This window comes from Pleurodeles waltl, chromosome 10 (assembly GCF_031143425.1).
Source record: "Pleurodeles waltl isolate 20211129_DDA chromosome 10, aPleWal1.hap1.20221129, whole genome shotgun sequence".
Classification (NCBI taxonomy): Eukaryota; Metazoa; Chordata; class Amphibia; order Caudata; family Salamandridae; genus Pleurodeles; species Pleurodeles waltl.
This window is the reverse complement of record NC_090449.1, coordinates 863,826,661-863,846,328: the sequence shown is the minus strand read 5'-3', so window position 1 is coordinate 863,846,328 and position 19,668 is coordinate 863,826,661. Positions and strand designations below refer to the sequence as shown.

The window sequence follows — 19,668 nt, the reverse complement described above, 5'->3', positions numbered from 1 at the left end:
CCACGGATCAGACATTTTTGATGCCCCGCTCAGGACCTAGCCCCCACAGGCGGTTGACACAATTTGTGATGCACGAGAATGTCCTTGTGATGGCAAGGACTTCGTTTTGTTTTTGCCCCAAGCGTCATTTGAAGTATCCAAGGACAGACCTCCAAGTCTGTAAACTCTGCTTCTTTTCAGACTAGCAAGTGGACTCCTGTGCAGCCTGTCTCCCTTTTTGTAGACAAAAAGACCCTTTGGAACCATCAAGCCTGTATATTGCCTAGATGGAGCATTGTTGCAGGACGCCACCCCCACCCTCTTTGAGGATCGAGGGCGAACAGCTGCAGAACACCAGCAGTGAGGTAGAGGAGCCATCGTATGCTTAGTTACAGTGCCGATGTGAAGGAGGATGAGTCCCCCTGACACTGCAGCGGCAGACAGAAGTGGTTATCATGAGTACTTTTACCCAGCAAGTGGCTTCTTGCCATTATTTACTTCCTGAGTAGGCTAGAGAGTCGAACTCTCAAGGCACTCTTGAGGCCTCTGACTGCTACTGCTGCAAGGCCCTGGTCTGCACCGAGTACAGGTTTGATCCAGGCACACACATACACTTCACTGCAATGTCCACCTCAAAGCGCTCCAGACCCAAAAAACAGTTTTGAGGTCTGCCTTGGAGCCGAAGGCTTCTAATTCAAAATCTAGCTCTGCACAGCATGGGCTTGAAAATCTGTTGGCTCTGAAAAGGATGCCATCCACATCTGCCTCTTCCACCGCTACTGAGGACTTTGAACAGCCGATCCTCAGGTGCCTCTATGAGGAACTTGTTGCCAGGCAACGTCATATCCACATTCAACTTGGCACCATTCTGATCCTAGCAAGCCTCCATACAAGCCCAAAGATCCTGTTCTTCTCAAGAGGAAATTGACTTGACTTCAGTGACGATGCCGAGGAATCATTTGCACCAATAAAAGATACACCTCCCCACCCACTCACAGTCCTACTTTCTCTGTCTCCTGTACCACTCCCCTCTAGGCCCACCTCTCCATGCCACACTTGCCAAAATGATCTTTTTCTTCTGTAGGGTGGCAGGAAAAGTTCAGTGTCTCCTTGTGACTGCTTTGATACACACTCATGAGGACCACTTCCACCCCTCCCCCACCCCACGGGATGACTACGATGTAGAGCCCCCATCTCATACTGAACAAGATCTTTATCCGGCTATGCCTTTGCCCCAGGAAGACACCACTTCATATCATGATGTTCTCCAGCGTGCAGCCACCTTCCATATAGTGAAAATGCACAAGCAGCAACCTGAAAAGCAGGACTTTCTCACAGACTTTGTCCACCAATGCAGTATCAGCCTATGATGACGAGTATGCTTCGACCAGCACACAAGATCATTGATCATTAGGGATCCAGTAAAGGTGTGTGTTGTCACGCCCAGGGTGGCTAAAAAATACAAAGTCTCCCCTGTGAGCTTAAGCTCATAGGGGGCTAGCTTCAGAGAGAGTAAAAAGATTGAGGTGGCTGGTAAGCGTGTTGCTGCCCAGTCTGCCACGCATTAGCAGATCGTGAATTCAGTGGGCCTGCACTCCCGGTACAACTACGCCCACTAGGATGAAATGGAAGATCTGATCCAACATTTTCAAGATCAATCAGTGGGTTCTAGCGATTATTGCAGATGGGTACTCTCTAGAAATGAGACCAACTCCACAAAATATTCTCCCACACACACAAGCCCTCCCTGGGACATTAGTGCTGGCTCCAAGAGGAGATGCAAGCACTACTTAGCAAAGAGGCTATGAAACCTGTGCCACCCAACACCAGTACAAAGTGGTGTACTCATTATACTGCTTAATCCACCAAAAAGAATGGTTCCCTAAGGCCCATCTTCAATTTCAGGCCCCTCAACAAGTACATCCTATTGGAGCACGTTCACATGGTGACACTTTAAGATAGTATTCCACTGCTACAGCAAGGCAACTAAATGACCGCCCTTGACACGAGACACCTACTTCAACATACCTGTCTCCCCTGCCCATCGAAGTTTCCCCCAGTTTGTGGTAAGTGGTCAGCATTATCAGTTCAAAGTGCTGTCCTTTAGAGTAACCACAGCTCCAAGGATGTTTGCAAAGCGTCTTGGTGATAGCTGCTCCCCTTAGAAAGAGCGATGTCCACTTCTTCCCTTATCTGGACGACTGGCTGATCAAGAGGACCGTGTAGCATCAATGCGTAGCACACTCCCTAGCTCCCATACATCTCTTGCACAGTATAGGCTTCACTATCAGTGCAACCAAATCCCATCTCCCACCCCTACAAGTACAACCTTCCCTCTGGGCCATAGTTGATTCCCTAATAGAGAAAGCACCCCCACCTCCCCCAGCAAGAATGCACACATTCCAAATGATGCTACCTCTTTTTCTGCCAGAACTCCAGGTAACTGGAAGATCATGCACCTCCTAGGCATGATGGCCTCTTGTATAACCATTGTTCCACATGCCAGTTTACACCTGCATCCATTGCAGGAGTGCCTAGTGACACTATGGTCTCAAGCGGAGGGTCAGTGGGAGGACCAAGTGTTAAATTGTGGCCGTACTTCTCGCTCTCTGCATTTGTAGAATGCCTACCACATGTTGAAAGGATGGGCCTTCCTGGATCCAATTCCCCAAGTTACCATCACTTTGGATGCCTAACTGACTGGTTGTGGGGGGGAGGGGGAAGAGACACTTGTGGACGCCCTATCAACTGGATTTCCTCATCAATCATCTGGAGGTGTTGGTGATCCAGTTAGCCATCAGGGCTCCCTGCTCCTCATTCAATGCAAGCTAACTTGTGTCTGAACAGACAAAACAATTGCCATGTTTTACCTGCAGAAACAGGCCAGCACCCACTCCCTTCATTTGTCAACCCAAGCCCAGGGCATTTGGTGTTGGGCAATTCATCACGGGGTCAGTCTCCTCCTACAAAACATACCCTGGGTGACAACTGCAGACCTGCTCAGCAGGATGCATCAACAAGTCCAAAAGTGGGACCTCCACCTCCAAGTCATACTCCCATATTTCTGTGATTAGGGAGTTCCCTACATAGACCTGTTCAAAACTACCGAAAACTCAAAATGCCCAAATTTCGCCCACAGTTCATGGGCACTGCAGTATGGATGAACTGGTCAGGGATATTTACCTTCACTTTTCCACATCTCCCATTTCTTCCATCTGTGGTTCAGAGGCTCTGGCAGACAACAATCATTCTATTAATGCCAGTGGGGGCCAGACAGCCCCAGTTCACCACACTTCTTGTCCTCTATCTAGTACCTCAAGAGATGGTGCTTAACAGGCTGGATCATCTATCTCAAAATCAAGGCACACTCATACATCTCAAATCCTTGTGATTTCACTACTGAAGTCCTAGACTTTCGGTACCTTAATCTGCTCGCAAAACACATGGCCATTCTTAAATAGACCTGTAGGCATACTACTAGAACATGCTTTGCAGCCTAGTGGAAATGGTTTGTACATCACTGTCTCCCTAAAAACATTGATCCTTTGAAAGCAACAGTCCAAGAAAGTGTGTTACCTGCGCGCGCTCTCGCTCCCTCCCTCTCTCGCTCCCTCCCTCTCTCGCTCCCTCCCTCTCTCGCTCCCTCCCCCTCGCGTGCTCTCCCCCTCGCGCGCTCTCCCCCTCTCTCCCCCTCGCTTTCGCGCTCTCGCTCTTTCGCGCTCTCGCTCTTTCGCGCTCGCGCTCTCTTTCGCGCTCTCTTTCGCGCTCTCTTTCGCGCTCTCTTTCGCGCTCTCTTTCGCGCTCTCTTTCGCGCTCTCTTTCGCGCTCTCTTTCGCGCTCTCGCTCTCTTTCGCGCTCTTTCGCGCTCGCGCTCTCTTTCGCGCTCGCGCTCTCTTTCGCGCTCTCTTTCGCGCTCGCGCTCTCTTTCGCGCTCTCGCTCTCTTTCGCGCTCTCGCTCGCGCTCTCGCTCTCGCTCTCGCTCGCGCTCTCGCTCTCGCTCGCGCTCTCGCTCTCTTTCGCGCTCTCGCTCTCGCTCGCGCTCTCGCTCTCTTTCGCGCTCTCGCTCGCGCTCTCGCTCTCTTTCGCGCTCGCGCTCTCTTTCGCGCTCGCGCTCTCGCTCGCGCTCGCGCTCGCGCTCTCTTTCGCGCTCGCGCTCGCGCTCTCGCTCTCGCTCTCTTTCGCGCTCTCGCTCTCTTTCGCGCTCTCGCTCTCTTTCGCGCTCTCGCTCTCTTTCGCGCTCTCGCTCTCTTTCGCGCTCTCGCTCTCTTTCGCGCTCTCGCTCTCTTTCGCGCTCTCGCTCTCTTTCGCGCTCTCGCTCGCGCTCTCGCTCTCGCTCGCGCTCTCGCTCTCGCTCGCGCTCTCGCTCTCTTTCGCGCTCTCGCTCTCTTTCGCGCTCTCGCTCTCTTTCGCGCTCTCGCTCTCTTTCGCGCTCTCGCTCTCTTTCGCGCTCTCGCTCTCTTTCGCGCTCTCGCTCTCTTTCGCGCTCTCGCTCTCGCTCGCGCTCGCGCTCTCTTTCGCGCTCGCGCTCTCTTTCGCGCTCGCGCTCTCGCTCGCGCTCGCGCTCTCGCTCGCGCTCTCGCTCTCTTTCGCGCTCTCGCTCTCTTTCGCGCTCTCGCTCTCTTTCGCGCTCTCGCTCTCTTTCGCGCTCTCGCTCTCTTTCGCGCTCTCGCTCTCTTTCGCGCTCTCGCTCTCATTCGCGCTCTCGCTCTCGCTCTCATTCGCGCTCTCGCTCTCGCTCTCATTCGCGCTCTCGCTCTTGCTCTCTTTCGCGCTCTCGCTCTCTTTCTCGCTCTCGCTCTCTTTCGCGCTCTCGCTCTCTTTCGCGCTCTCGCTCTCTTTCGCGCTCTCGCTCTCTTTCGCGCTCTCGCTCTCGCTCTCTTTCGCGCTCTCGCTCTCTTTCGCGCTCTCGCTCTCTTTCGCGCTCTCGCTCTCGCTCTCTTTCGCGCTCTCGCTCTCGCTCTCTTTCGCGCTCTCGCTCTCGCTCTCTTTCGCGCTCTCGCTCTCGCTCTCTTTCGCGCTCTCGCTCTCGCTCTCTTTCGCGCTCTCGCTCTCTTTCGCGCTCTCGCTCTCTTTCGCGCTCTCGCTCTCTTTCGCGCTCTCGCTCTCTTTCGCGCTCTCGCTCTCTTTCGCGCTCTCGCTCTCTTTCGCGCTCGCGCTCTCGCGCTCTCGCGCTCGCGCTCTCGCGCTCTCGCTCTTTCGCGCTCGCGCTCTCGCTCTCTTTCGCGCTCTCGCTCTCTTTCGCGCTCTCGCTCTCTTTCGTGCTCTCACTTTCTTTCGCGCTCTCACTCTCGCTCTCTTTCGCGCTCTCGCTCGCTCTCTTTCGCGCTCTCGCTCTCGCTCTCTTTCGCGCTCTCGCTCTCGCTCTCTTTCGCGCTCTCGCTCTCGCTCTCTTTCGCGCTCTCGCTCTCGCTCTCTTTCGCGCTCTCGCTCTCGCTCTCGCTCTCGCTCTCTTTCGCGCTCTCGCTCTCGCTCTCTTTCGCGCTCTCGCTCTCGCTCTCTTTCGCGCTCTCGCTCTCTCTCGCTCTCGCTCTTTCGCGCTTTCGCGCTCTCGCTCTCGCTCTTTCGCGCTCTCGCTCTCGCTCTTTCGCGCTCTCGCTGTCGCTGTCGCTCGCGCTCTCGCTCTTTCGCGCTCTCTTTCGCGCGCTCGCTCTCTTTCGCGCTCTCGCTCTCTTTCGCGCTCTCGCTCTCTTTCGCGCTCTCGCTCTTTCGCGCTCTCGCTCTTTCGCGCTCTCGCTCTCTTTCGCGCTCGCTCTCGCTCTCTTTCGTGCTCTCACTTTCTTTCGCGCTCGCTCTCGCTCTCTTTCGCGCTCTCGCTCTCGCTCTCTTTCGCGCTCTCGCTCTCGCTCTTTCGCGCTCTCGCTCTCGCTCTTTCGCGCTCTCGCTCTCGCTCTCTTTCGCGCTCTCGCTCTCGCTCTCTTTCGCGCTCTCGCTCTCGCTCTCTTTCGCGCTCTCGCTCTCGCTCTCTTTCGCGCTCTCGCTCTCGCTCTCTTTCGCGCTCTCGCTCTCGCTCTCTTTCGCGCTCTCGCTCTCGCTCTCTTTCGCGCTCTCGCTCTCGCTCTTTCGCGCTCTCGCTCTCGCTCTTTCGCGCTCTCGCTCTCGCTCTTTCGCGCTCTCGCTCTCGCTCTTTCGCGCTCTCGCTCTCGCTCTTTCGCGCTCTCGCTCTCGCTCTTTCGCGCTCTCGCTCTCGCTCTCGCTCTCGCTCTCGCTCTCTTTCGCGCTCTCGCTCTCTTTCGCGCTCTCGCTCTCTTTCTCGCTCTCGCTCTCTTTCTCGCTCTCGCTCTCTTTCTCGCTCTCTTTCGCGCTCTCGCTCTCTTTCGCGCTCTCGCTCTCTTTCGCGCTCTCGCTCTCTTTCGCGCTCTCGCGCTCTCGCTCTCTTTCGCGCTCTCGCTCTCTTTCGCGCTCTCGCTCTCTTTCTCGCTCTCGCTCTCTTTCGCGCTCTCGCTCTCTTTCGCGCTCTCGCTCTCTTTCGCGCTCTCGCTCTCGCTCTCGCTCTCTTTCGCGCTCTCGCTCTCTTTCGCGCTCTCGCTCTCGCTCTCGCTCTCTTTCGCGCTCTCTTTCGCGCTCTCGCTCTCGCTCTCGCTCTCGCTCTCGCTCTCGCTCTCTTTCGCGCTCTCTTTCGCGCTCTCGCTCTCGCTCTCGCTCTCTTTCGCGCTCTCGCTCTCGCTCTCGCTCTCGCTCTCGCTCTCGCTCTCTTTCGCGCTCTCGCTCTCGCTCTCGCTCTCTTTCGCGCTCTCGCTCGCGCTCGCGCTCTCTTTCGCGCTCTCGCTCTCGCTCTCGCTCTCTTTCGCGCTCTCGCTCTCGCTCTCGCTCTCTTTCGCGCTCTCGCTCTCTTTCGTGCTCTCGCTCTCTTTCGCGCTCTCGCTCTCGCTCTCTTTCGTGCTCTCGCTCTCGCTCTCGCTCTCTTTCGCGCTCTCGCTCTCGCTCTCGCTCTCTTTCGCGCTCTCGCTCTCTTTCGCGCTCTCGCTCTCGCTCTCGCTCTCTTTCGCGCTCTCGCTCTCTTTCGCGCTCTCGCTCTCTTTCGCGCTCTCGCGCTCGCTCGCGCGCGCTCTCGCTCGCTCTCGCTCTCTTTCGCGCTCTCGCTCTCTTTCGCGCTCTCGCTCTCTTTCGCGCTCTCGCTCTCGCTCTCTTTCGCGCTCTCGCTCTCGCTCTCTTTCGCGCTCTCGCTCTCGCTCTCTTTCGCGCTCTCGCTCTCTTTCGCGCTCTCTTTCGCGCTCTCGCTCTCGCTCTCTTTCTCGCTCTCGCTCTCGCTCTCTTTCGCGCTCTCGCTCTCTTTCGCGCTCTCGCTCTCGCTCTCTTTCGCGCTCTCGCTCTCGCTCTCTTTCGCGCTCTCGCTCTCGCTCTCTTTCGCGCTCTCGCTCTCGCTCTCTTTCGCGCTCTCGCTCTCGCTCTCTTTCGCGCTCTCGCTCTATATATATATATATATAATGTTCGATGGCATGTGTAGCTTCAGATACACATGCTGTGCATTATCATGCCATCTAGTGTTGGGCTCGGAGTGTTACAAGTTTCTTTTCTTTGAAGAAGTCTTTTCGAGTCACGAGATCGAGGGACTCCTCCCCTTTCGGCTCCATTGCGCATGGGCGTCGACGCCATCTTAGATTGTTTTCTTTCCGCCATCGAGTTCGGACCTGTTCCTCTTCGCTCCGTGTCTCGGTTCGGAAAGTTAGTTAAATCTTGGAAAATTCGACGGTATTGTTTGCGTTCGGTATCAGGTTAGTAATAGCAGATCGACACAGAAGAAAAGAGCTCCGGTAGCCCTTCGGGCTTCCACTCCCCGGCGGAGCCTGGTCGGCCCGACCGCGTGCGTCTTCAAGGCTCATGGAACGGACCCCATTCCGCTTCTGCCCCAAATGCCACAATAAGTATCCTTATACAGACCAGCATTTGGTCTGTAATTTGTGTTTGTCCCCCGAACACAAAGAGGATACCTGCGAGGCCTGTCGGGCATTTCGGTCGAAGAAGACGCTTCGGGACCGGAGAGCTCGAAGGCTTCAAATGGCGTCGACGCCGGCAGGACACCACGACGTCGAAGAAGAGGAGACTTTTTCCATTCCTGACTCGGACTCGGACAAGGCCGAAAGTGAGCAGCCGACGAGGCAACAAACCATGAGTAAAACTGCCCGGCCAAAACTCACACAAAGATAATGAAAGCTCAGGGGACGCCACCGCCGGCAGGCCATGGCTTAACCCGTAAGCACGGTGACCAACCATCGGCACCGAAAAAGGGCACACACGTGTCAGACATCCGACTCCAGTTGAGATACCGGCACAGAGTATACTCGGCACCGAGATACTGGCTCCGACCAAACTTGGCACCGAGATATCTGCACCCCGAAACCGAAAAAGGTGGCTTTGGAGCTGAAAAAGACTGCCGAAAAGGTTCCGGTGCCGAAACACCCAGCCTCTGAGCCGAAACAAAGCTCCTATTCAGAAGAACAAATCCTTTCATCACAACTACAAGGCCATAAATTTGGACAAGAATTAGAAATGGGAGAGCCAGACTATACACAAAGAAGGCTCCATATTCAGAAGGACACAGGGAAAATAAGAACTCTTCCCCCAATTAAAAAGAAACAGAAACAGCCAAAAGCAAAAGTGGCCAAAGAAAAAACTCCACCACGTTTTTCGCCACAGCACTCACCACAACTGTCACCAATTGCAACACCCTCAATGATGCAATCACCAACGCACACAGGGATGAGCCAGGATGACCCAGACGCATGGGATCTATATGATGCACCAGTATCTGACAATAGTCCGGATTGCTACCCGGCAAGACCATAACCACCTGAAGACAGTACTGCTTACATGCAGGTGGTGTCCAGAGCAGCTACTTTTCACAATGTAACACTGCATGCAGAACCTATAGAGGATGACTTTTTATTCAATACCCTGTCATCGACACATAGCCAATACCAGAGTCTGCCTATGTTACCAGGCATGTTAAAACACCCGAAACAGGTGTTTCAAGTCCCCCGTCAAAGGCAGAGCCATCAGACCTAGGGTGGAGAAAAATACAAACCTCCCCCTACGGGCCCTGTATACATCACGCAACAACTAACACCTGACTCGGTGGTAGTAGGAGCAGCCCGAAAAAGGGCAAACTCAGACTTCTGGGGATGCACCACCACCCGACAAAGAAAGTCGAAAGTTTGATGCAGCAGGAAAAAGGTTTGCAGCACTAGCAGCCAATCAATGGCGTATTGCCAATTCCCAAGCTTTATTGGCAAGATATGACAGAGCTCATTGGGATGAAATGCAGCATTTCATTGAACATCTTCCCAAAGAGTTTCAAAAGCGTGCACAACAAGTGGTGGAGGAGGGCCAAAGTATCTCCAACAACCAGATACGATTGGCTATGGATGCAGTGGACACAGCCGCCAGAACAGTGAACACGGCGGTCACTATTCGGAGACACGCATGGCTACGCACATCCGGATTTAAGCCAGAGATCCAGCAGGCTGTGCTTAATATGCCTTTTAATGGACAACAGTTGTTTGGGCCGGAGGTGGATACAGCTATAGAAAAGCTAAAGAAGGACACGGACACGGCCAAAGCCGTGGGCGCGCTTTACTCCCCACAGAGCAGAGGCACCTTTAGGAAGCCACACTTTAGAGGGGGGGTTTTGAGCCCAAAGCACAGAACCTTCAACCTCACAGACCAGAGCCACATACCAGGGCCAATACCAAAGAGGAGGTTTTCGGGGTCAATATAGGGGTGGACACTTTCCTAAAACAAGAGGGAAATTCCAAAGCCCAAAAACCCCACAAACTAAAGAGGGACTCCAATGTCACAAATCCCCAACACAACACCAGCTGGGGGGGTAGACCACAAAATATTACAAAAATTGGGAAGACATAACTACGGACTCGTGGGTCCTAGCCATTATCCAACATGGTTATTGCATAGAATGCCTACAATTACCACCAAATGTGCCTCCAAAAGCACACATGTCCAATCAGCACTTGGATCTATTACAACTAGAGGTCCAAGCGTTATTACAAAAAGAGGCAATAGAACTAGTGCCCAACCATCAGAAAAGAACAGGTCTTTCTTCCCTGTATTTTCTAATACCAAAAAAGGACAAAAAACTGAGACCCATATTAGATCTCAGAACACTAAACCTTTACATCAAATCAGATCACTTTCACATGGTGACACTTCAAGACGTGATTCCCTTGCTCAAACAACAAGACTACATGTCAACATTAGACCTCAAGGATGCTTACTTCCATATACCCATACATCCTTCCCACAGGAAATACTTAAGGTTTGTCATCCAAGGAGTACACTACCAATTCAAAGTGTTACCATTGGGATAACAACAGCACCAAGGGTATTTACAAAATGCCTTGCAGTAGTAGCTGCACATATCAGAAGACAGCACATACATGTATTCCCGTACCTAGACGATTGGTTAATAAAAACCAACACTCAGAAACAGTGTCTTCAGCACACAAAATACGTCATAGAAACCCTTCACAAGCTAGGGTTCTCAATAAACTACCTAAAATCACACTTACAACTGTGTCAAATACAACAATACTTAGGCGCAACAATCAACACAGAAAAAGGGATTGCCACTCCAAGTCCACAAAGGGTACAAGCATTCCAAAACGCAGTACAAAGCATGCACCCAAATCAACAGTATCAAGTAAGGTTTGTGATGAAACTTCTAGGCATGATGTCTTCATGCATAGCCATTGTCCCAAACGCAAGGTTACACATGCAGCCCTTACAACAGTGTCTAGCGACACAATGGACACAAGCATAGGGTCAGCTTCAAGATCTAGTGTTGATAGACCACCAAACACACTCCTCGCGGCAATGGTGGAATCCTATAAATTTAAACCAAGGGCGGTCTTTCCAGGACCCAGTGCCTCAATACGTGATCACAACAGATGCTTCCATGGTAGGGTGGGGAGCACACCTCAACCAACACAGCATCCAGGGACAATGGGACACTCAACAAAGACCATTTCATATAAATCAACTAGAACTACTAGCAGTGTTTCTAGCATTGAAAGCATTTCAACCGTTAATAGCCCACAAACACATTCTTGTCAAAACAGACAACATGACAACAATGTATTACCTAAACAAACAGGGAGGGACACACTCATCACAGCTGTGTCTCTTAGCACAGAAGATTTGGCACTAGGCGATTCACAATCACATTCGCCTAGTAGCACAATACATCCCAGGAATTCAAAACCAGTTGGCCGACAATCTCAGTCGAGATCACCAACAGATACACGAATGGGAACTTCATCCCCAGATACTGCAAACCTACTTTCAAAACTGGGGAACACCGCAAATAGACCTATTTGCAACAAAGGAAAACGCAAAATGCCAAAACTTCGAATCCAGGTACCCACACCTTCACTCCAAGGGTAATGTGTCAGTAGTACCTCATATCAAGCTTCCAAACAGACCAGATCTGTTAACTCAACACAAACAACAGATCAGACACCCGAGTCCAGCATCGCTCAATCTAGCAATCTGGCTCTTGAAGTCTTAGAATTTGGACATCTAGACCTTACACAAGAATGTATGGAGGTCATTAAACAAGTTAGGAAACCTACTACAAGACATTGCTACGCAAATAAATGGAAAAGATTTGTTTATTACTGTCATAATAACCAAATTCAACCACTGCATGCGTCAACAAAAAAATTGTAAGCTACTTATTACACTTATAAAAATCGAAACTAGCTTTTTCATCCATTGAAATACATCTTACAGCAATTTCTGCCTATCTGCAAATTACACATTGAACATCACTCTTTAGAATCCCAGTCATAAAAGCATTTATGGAGGGTCTAAAAAGAATCATTCCCCCAAGAACACCACCAGTTCCTTCATGGAATCTCAATATTGTATTAACACGACTCATGGGTCCACCATTTGAACCCATGCACTCTTGTGAAATACAATACTTAGCTATTAGGAAGGCTACTTTCAAAGTTATCACATCTCTTAGAGTAAGTGAAATACAAGCTTTTACCATACAGGAACCCTTTATACAAATACACAAACAAAGTGGTTCTACGCACAAATCCAAAATTTTTACCAAAAGTTATATCACGTTCCACTTAAATCAAACTGTGGAACTCCCAGTATTTTTTCCACAACCAGACTCTGTAGCTGAAAGAGCATTACATACATTAGACATCAAAAGGGCACTAATGTATTACATTGATAGAACCAAACAATTTCGCAAAACAATTGTTTGTAGCTTTTCAAAAACCTCATGCAGGAAATCCAATACCCAAACAAGGCATTGCCAGATGGATAGTTAAGTGTATTCAAACCTGCTATGTAAAAGCTAAGAGACCTGCCTATTACACCAAAGGCACACCCCACTAGAAAGAAAGGCGCCACAATGGCCTTTCTAGGAAATATACCCATGACAGAAATCTGTAAGGCAGCTACATGGTCTACGCTTCATACATTCACGAAACATTACTGTGTGGATGTGTTAACAACACAACAGGCCACAGTAGGACAGGCAGTATTACGGACATTATTTCAAACAACTTCAACTCCTACAGGCTTAACCACCGCTTTTGGGGAGATAACTGCTTACTAGTCTATGTACAGCATGTGCATCTGCAGCTACACATGCCATCGAACGGAAAATGTCACTTACCCAGTGTACATCTGTTCGTGGCATGAGACGCTGCAGATTCACATGCGCCCTCCCACCTCCCCGGGAGCTTGTAGCCGTTATAAGTTGATAAAAATAAACTTGTACATTTGTAAAAAATATAGCCCTTTTAAACACATTAGGTACATAATTACTCCATTGCATGGGCACTATTACTATATACACAACTCCTACCTCACCCTCTGTGGGGAAAACAATCTAAGATGGAGTCGACGCCCATGCGCAATGGAGTCGAAAGGGGAGGAGTCCCTCGATATCGTGACTTGAAAAGACTTCTTCGAAGAAAAACAACTTGTAACACTCCGAGCCCAACACTAGATGGCAGCATAATGCACAGCATGTGAATCTGCAGCGTCTCATGCCACGAACAGATGTACACTGGGTAAGTGGCATTTTCCATATATATATATGTTCGATGGCATGCGTAGCTGCAGATACACATGCTGTGCACATCCCGCCATCTGGTGTTGGGCTCTGAGTGTTACAAGTTGTTTTTCTTCGAAGAAGTCTTTTCGAGTCACGAGATCGAGGGACTCCTCCCATTTCGGCTCCATTGCACATGGGCGTCGACTCCATCTTAGATTGTTTTTTTTTCCGCCATCTGGTTCGGACGTGTTCCTTTTCGCTCCGTGTTTCGGGTCGGAAAGTTAGTTAGAATCTCGGAAAAATCGTCGGTATTGTTTGCGTTCGGTATTGGGTTAGTTACAACAGATCAACACCGACTTTTGAAGAGCTCCGGTGGCCCTTCGGGGTTTTTTCGTTTCTCCGTCGGGGCCTGGTCGGCCCGGCCACGTGTCTCTTCAAGGCTGATGGAACGGACCCCATTCCGCTTCTGCCCAAAATGTCATAACAAGTATCCGTATACAGATCAGCATCTGGTCTGTAACTTGTGTCTGTCTCCAGAGCACAAGGAGGATACTTGTGAAGCCTGTCGAGCGTTTTGGTCGAGGAAGACATTAAGAGACCGAAGAGCAAGAAGACTGCAGATGGCGTCGGAGCCGACAGGACAAGGGCGTTTTGAGGAAGAAGAAGAAACCTTCTCCATCCAGGAATCGGACTCGGACGAGCTCGATCCCAAAGAAACGCCGAAAACCATGAGTAAGACGTCGAAACATAAAACTCACGAGGACAACAAAAGCCCAGGGGACGCCACCGCCAACAGGCCATGGCTTAACCCGAAATATAGGTGACCGATAATCGGCACCGAAAAGGGGCACGCTTGTGGCGAAGTCATCCGACTCCGGTCGAGATACCGCCACACAGCAATCTCGGGCCAGAGACAGTGGCTCCGAGAAGATTCGGCACCGAGACAGTGGCACCGAAATGGGTCGGCACCGAGACACCACGATGCCGAAAACAAAGAAGGTTTCATCGGAGCCCAAAAAGGCGACCGAAAAGGTTTCGATTCCGAAACATCCAGCCTAGGAACCGAAAACTGGTTCCTACACAGAGGAACAGGGATTGTCCTCCCAGATGCAAAAACATAAGTTCGGAGAAGAACTTGAATCAGTAGAGCCAGACTACACTCAAAAAAGGCTCCACATTCAAAAGGACACAGGGAAGATAAGCACTCTTCCCCCAATGAAGATGAAAAGAAGACTTGCCTTTCAAGAAAAGGACAAGCAGCCACAGGCAAAGGTGGCAAGACAAACCACTCCACCACCATCTACACCACCATCGGTGCACACATCACCGGTAGCCACTCCACCACTGATGCAATCCCCGACTCATACTGCAATGAGTCAAGATGATCCCAACGCATGGGACCTTTTGTGATGCTCCTGTATCAGATAACAGCCCAGACTGTTATCCTGCGAGGCCTCAACACCTGAAGACAGTACATCCTACACGCAGGTGGTCTCAAGGGCAGCTGCTTTTCATAACATCACCTTGCATGCAGAACCAATTGAGGATGACTTTTTGTTTAATACACTATCCTCCACTCATAGCCAATACCAAAGCATACCTATGCTCCCTGGAATGCTAAAACATTCCAAACAAATATTTCAGGATCCTGTAAAAGACAGAGCCATAACTCCAAGGGTGGAGAAGAAGTACAAGCCACCGCCAACAGACCCTGTTTATATTACGCAGCAATTAACACCACACTGTGGTTGTCGGGGCAGCTCGCAAGAGAGCAAACTCTCATACCTCGAGACGCACCACCTCCAGACAAGGAGAGTCGCAAATTCGATGCTGCGGGTAAAAGAGTTGCAGCACAAGCAGCAAACCAATGGCGCATTGCCAACTCACAAGCACTTTTGGCAAGATACGATAGAGCTCATTGGGACCAAATGCAGCATTTCATTGAACACTTACCCAAAGAGTTCCAGAAAAGGGCACAACAAGTGGTGGAAGAAGGACAAAGTATCTCCAATAATCAGATACGGTCAGCAATGGATGCAACAGATACAGCTGCAAGGACAGTAAATACTGCAATAACGATAAGGAGACACGCATGGTTGCGTACGTCAGGATTCAAGCCGGAAATACAACAAGCCGTGCTGAATATGCCCTTTAATGAACAGCAGTTGTTTGGGCTGGAAGTCAACACTGCTATTGAGAAACTCAAAAAAGATACTGATACGGCAAAAGCCATGGGCACACTCTACTCCCCACAGAGCAGAGGCACATTTCGCAAAACACAATTTAGGGGAGGGTTTCGAGGTCAACCTCCAGAGGCCACAACCTCACAAGCAAGGCCCACTTATCAAAGCCAATATCAGCGGGGAAGTTTTCGGGGGCAATATAGAGGGGGACCATTCCAAAAAAATAGAGGAAAGTTCCAAAGCCCCAAAACTCCACAAAACAAGCAGTGACTTCCAAGTCACACATCCCCAACACATAACACCTGTGGGGGGGTGGAGACTAAGCAAATTTTACAAACATTGGGAGGAGATAACAGGCACTTGGGTACTGGCAATTATCCAGCATGGTTATTGCATAGAATTTCTCAAATTCCCTCCAAACGTCCCACCGAAAACACACAATATGTCAAAACAACATATAGATCTTCTAGGACTAGAAGTTCAGGCATTGCTACAAAAAGAAGCAATAGAATTAGTACCAAACCAACAGAAAGGAACAGGAGTTTACTCTCTGTACTTTCTCATACCCAAAAAAGACAAGAGTCTGAGACCTATATTAGATCTAAGAACATTAAATACCTACATCAAATCAGATCACTTTCACATGGTGACATTACAGGACGTAATCCCACTGCTCAAACAACAAGACTACATGACAACACTAGACCTAAAGGATGCATATACCGATACATCCTTCACACAGAAAGTACTTAAGGTTTGTATTCCAAGGGGTACATTACCAATTCAAGGTATTGCCATTCGGAATAACAACTGCGCCAAGAGTTTTTACAAAATGCCTGGCAGTCGTAGTTGCACATTTCAGAAGGCAGCAAATACATGTGTTCCCGTACCTAGACGATTGGTTAATCAAAACCAACACGCTAGAACGGTGTTCACAACACACAAAGTATGTCATAGAAACCCTCCACAAACTAGGTTTCACAATCAACTACACAAAGCCACACCTTCTGCCGTGTCAAACACAGCAATACTTAGGGGTGACAATCAACACAGCAAAAGGGATTGCCACTCCAAGCCCACAAAGGGTTCAGGCATTTCACAATGTAATACAGGCCATGTATCCAAAACAAAAAATACAAGTCAAAATGGTGATGAAACTCCTAGGCATAATGTCATCATGCATAGCCATTGTCCCAAACGCAAGGTTGCACATGCGGCCCTTACAACAGTGCCTAGCATCACAATGGTCACAGGCACAGGGTCAGCTTCTAGATCTGGTGTTGGTAGACCGCCAAACATACACCTCGCTTCAATGGTGGAACAGTATAAATTTAAACCAAGGGCGGCCTTTCCAAGACCCAGTGCCATAATATGTAATAACGACAGATGCCTCCATGATAGGGTGGGGAGCACACCTCAATCAACACAGCATCCAAGGACAATGGGACACTCAGCAAAAACAGTTTCACATAAATCACTTAGAACTATTGGCAGTATTTCTAGCGCTGAAAGCATTTCAACCCATAATAAGCCACAAACACATTCTTGTCAAAACAGACAACATGACAACGATGTATTACCTAAACAAACAGGGAGGGACACACTCAACACAGTTGTCTCCTGGCACAGAAAATATGGCATTGGGTGATTCACAAGCACATTCGCCTAATAGCACAATTCATTCCAGGAATTTAGAATCAGTTAGCAGACAATCTCTCTCGGGATCACCAACAGATCCACAAATGGGAGATTCACCCCCAAATACTGAACACTTACTTCCAGAATTGGGGAACACCACAAATAGATCTATTCGCAACAAAGGAAAACGCAAAATGCCGAAACTTCGCATCCAGGTACCCACAAGATCAGTCTCAGGGCAATGCGTTATGGATGAATTGGTCAGGGATATTTGCTTAGGCTTTTCCCCCTCTCCCACTCCTTCCATATCTGGTAAACAAGTTGAGTCGAAACAAATTCAGACTCCTACTAATAGCGCCAACATGGGCAAGACAACCTTGGTACACAACACTACTAGACCTCTCAGTAGTGCCTCATGTCAAACTACCAAACAGACCAGATCTGTTAACGCAACACAAACAACAAATCAGACATCCAAATCCAGCATCGCTGAATCTAGCAATTTGGCTCCTGAAGTCCTAGAGTTCGGACACTTAGACCTTACACATGAATGTATGGAGGTCATAAAACAAGCTAGGAAACCTACCACTAGACATTGCTAGGCAAATAAGTGGAAAAGATTTGTTTATTACTGCCACAATAATCAAATTCAACCCTTACATGCATCTGCCAAAGACATCGTAAGATAGATACTACATTTGCAAAAGTCAAAGCTAGCTTTTTCTTCCATTAAGATACATCTTACCGCAATTTCAGCTTACCTGCAAATTGCGCACTCAACTTCACTATTTAGGATACCAGTCATAAAAGCGTTTATGGAAGGCCTAAAGAGAATTATACCACCAAGAACACCACCAGTTCCTTCATGGAACCTCAACATTGTCTTAACACGACTCATGGGTCCACCTTTTGAGCCCATGCACTCTTGTGAAATGCAATACTTTAACATGGAAAGTTGCATTCTTAATTGCCATCACATCTCTAAGAAGAGTAAGTGAGATTCAAGCATTTACCATACAAGAACCATTTATTCAAATACACAAGCATAAAGTAGTTCTACGGACAAATCCTAAATTGTTACCAAAAGTCATATCACCGTTCCACTTGAATCAAACAGTAGAATTACCAGTGTTCTTCCCACAGCCAGATTCTGTAGCTGAAAGAGCACTACATACATTAGACATCAAAAGAGCGTTAATGTACTACATTGACAGAACAAAGCTAATTCGAAAAACAAAACAATTATTTATTGCTTTCCAAAAACCTCATACAGGAAATCCAATTTCTAAACAAGGCATTGCTAGATGGATAGTTAAGTGCATTCAAACCTGTTATCTTAAAGCAAAAAGAGAACTGCCTATTACACCAAAGGCACACTCCACTAGAAAGGAAAGGTGCTACCATGGCCTTTCTAGGAAATATTCCAATGACAGAAATATGTAAGGCAGCTACATGGTCTACGCCTCCTACATTTACCAAACACTACTGTGTAGATGTGTTAACGGCACAACAAGCCACAGTAGGTCAAGCAGTACTACGAACATTGTTTCAAACAACTTCAACTCCTACAGGCTGAACCACCGCTTTTGGGGAGATAACTGCTTACTAGTCTATGCACAGCATGTGTATCTGCAGCTACACATGCCATTGAACGGAAAATGTCACTTACCCAGTGTACATCTGTTCGTTGCATTAGTCGCTGCAGATTCACATGCGCCCACCCGCCTCCCAGGGAGCCTGTAGCCGTTTAGAAGTTGATCTTGAACATTTGTAAATTTGTAAATATATTACTTTAAACTACATTATGTACATACGTATTCACTCCATTGCATGGGCACTAATACTAGCATACACAACTCCTACCTCACCCTCTGCGGGGAAAACAATCTAAGATGGAGTCGACGCCCATGCACAATGGAGCCGAAATGGGAGGAGTCCCTCGATCTCGTGACTCGCAAAGACTTCTTCGAAGAAAAACAACTTGTAACACTCCGAGCCCAACACCAGATGGCGGGATGTACACAGCATGTGAATCTGCAGCGACTAATGCCACGAACAGATGTACGCTGGGTAAGTGACATTTTCCATATATATCTATATATATATATATCTATATCTATATATATATATATCTATATATATATATATATATAATTTTTTATTTTATTATTATTTTACTGTGTGGGTGTTTTTCCAGGCTTCTACAAGATCACTAGGGCTGTCACAGCATAAGGGAGAACTGCTTTACAATCTGTGCATAGCACTTGTATCTACAGCTACACATGCAAGCATCTATTCATGGCATGTAGTGCTGCAGATTCATATGCACCCACCGACCTCCCTGATGCCTTTAGGTGTTGCAGACGTTTTTAACTTTCATCTTTAATCTTTCCTTCACATGGTCATCTTTTTCATATTTCTATGCTCCCTCTACGTCCTCATGCTACAAGTGGGGGAAAAAAACAATCTAAGAATGCCCCTGCGCATTACCAGTAATGGGTGGAGTCACAGTACCTTGTGACCCGAAGACTTCTTTGAAGAAAAACAACTTGCACACGTACTAGCCCAGCACTAGATGGCAGTAGTGTGAACAATATGTGAATCTTCTACACTACGTGCCATGAGCAGATGCTTACAGGGTAAGTAACATTTTCCCTATTGTGATTGCGTCTTTTCAAATTGAATGTGATCTACAATATTTGTTTTGAATTGCAACATTTGCAAAGATGTTCAGTACTCACCACATCTCCAAAATACTTGTTACTCCTCTCTCCAAAACTACATCCTCCCTGTTTGTCCTAGTTTCCTGGGAATAAAACATTCCAAAGGTTG

The 19,668-nt window shown here is 48.7% G+C and overlaps 2 protein-coding genes and 1 pseudogene across 2 annotated transcripts in view; all 3 read left to right on the top strand.

Moving 5' to 3' along the window:
* Nucleotides 1-19,668, top strand: part of FAM171A1 (family with sequence similarity 171 member A1) — a 409,935-nt gene that overhangs the window by 183,585 nt on the left and 206,682 nt on the right. The window lies entirely within an intron of this gene.
* On the top strand, nt 1,203-4,898 carry LOC138261092 (serine/arginine-rich splicing factor 4-like; the record flags this gene model as incomplete). The annotated part of the gene is made up of 2 exons (XM_069209729.1): nt 1,203-1,335; nt 3,532-4,898. Coding segments are annotated over exons 1-2 (1,500 nt in total), but the record flags the coding sequence as incomplete, so codon positions are not given.
* On the top strand, nt 5,865-19,068 carry LOC138261090 (serine/arginine-rich splicing factor 4 pseudogene; annotated as a pseudogene).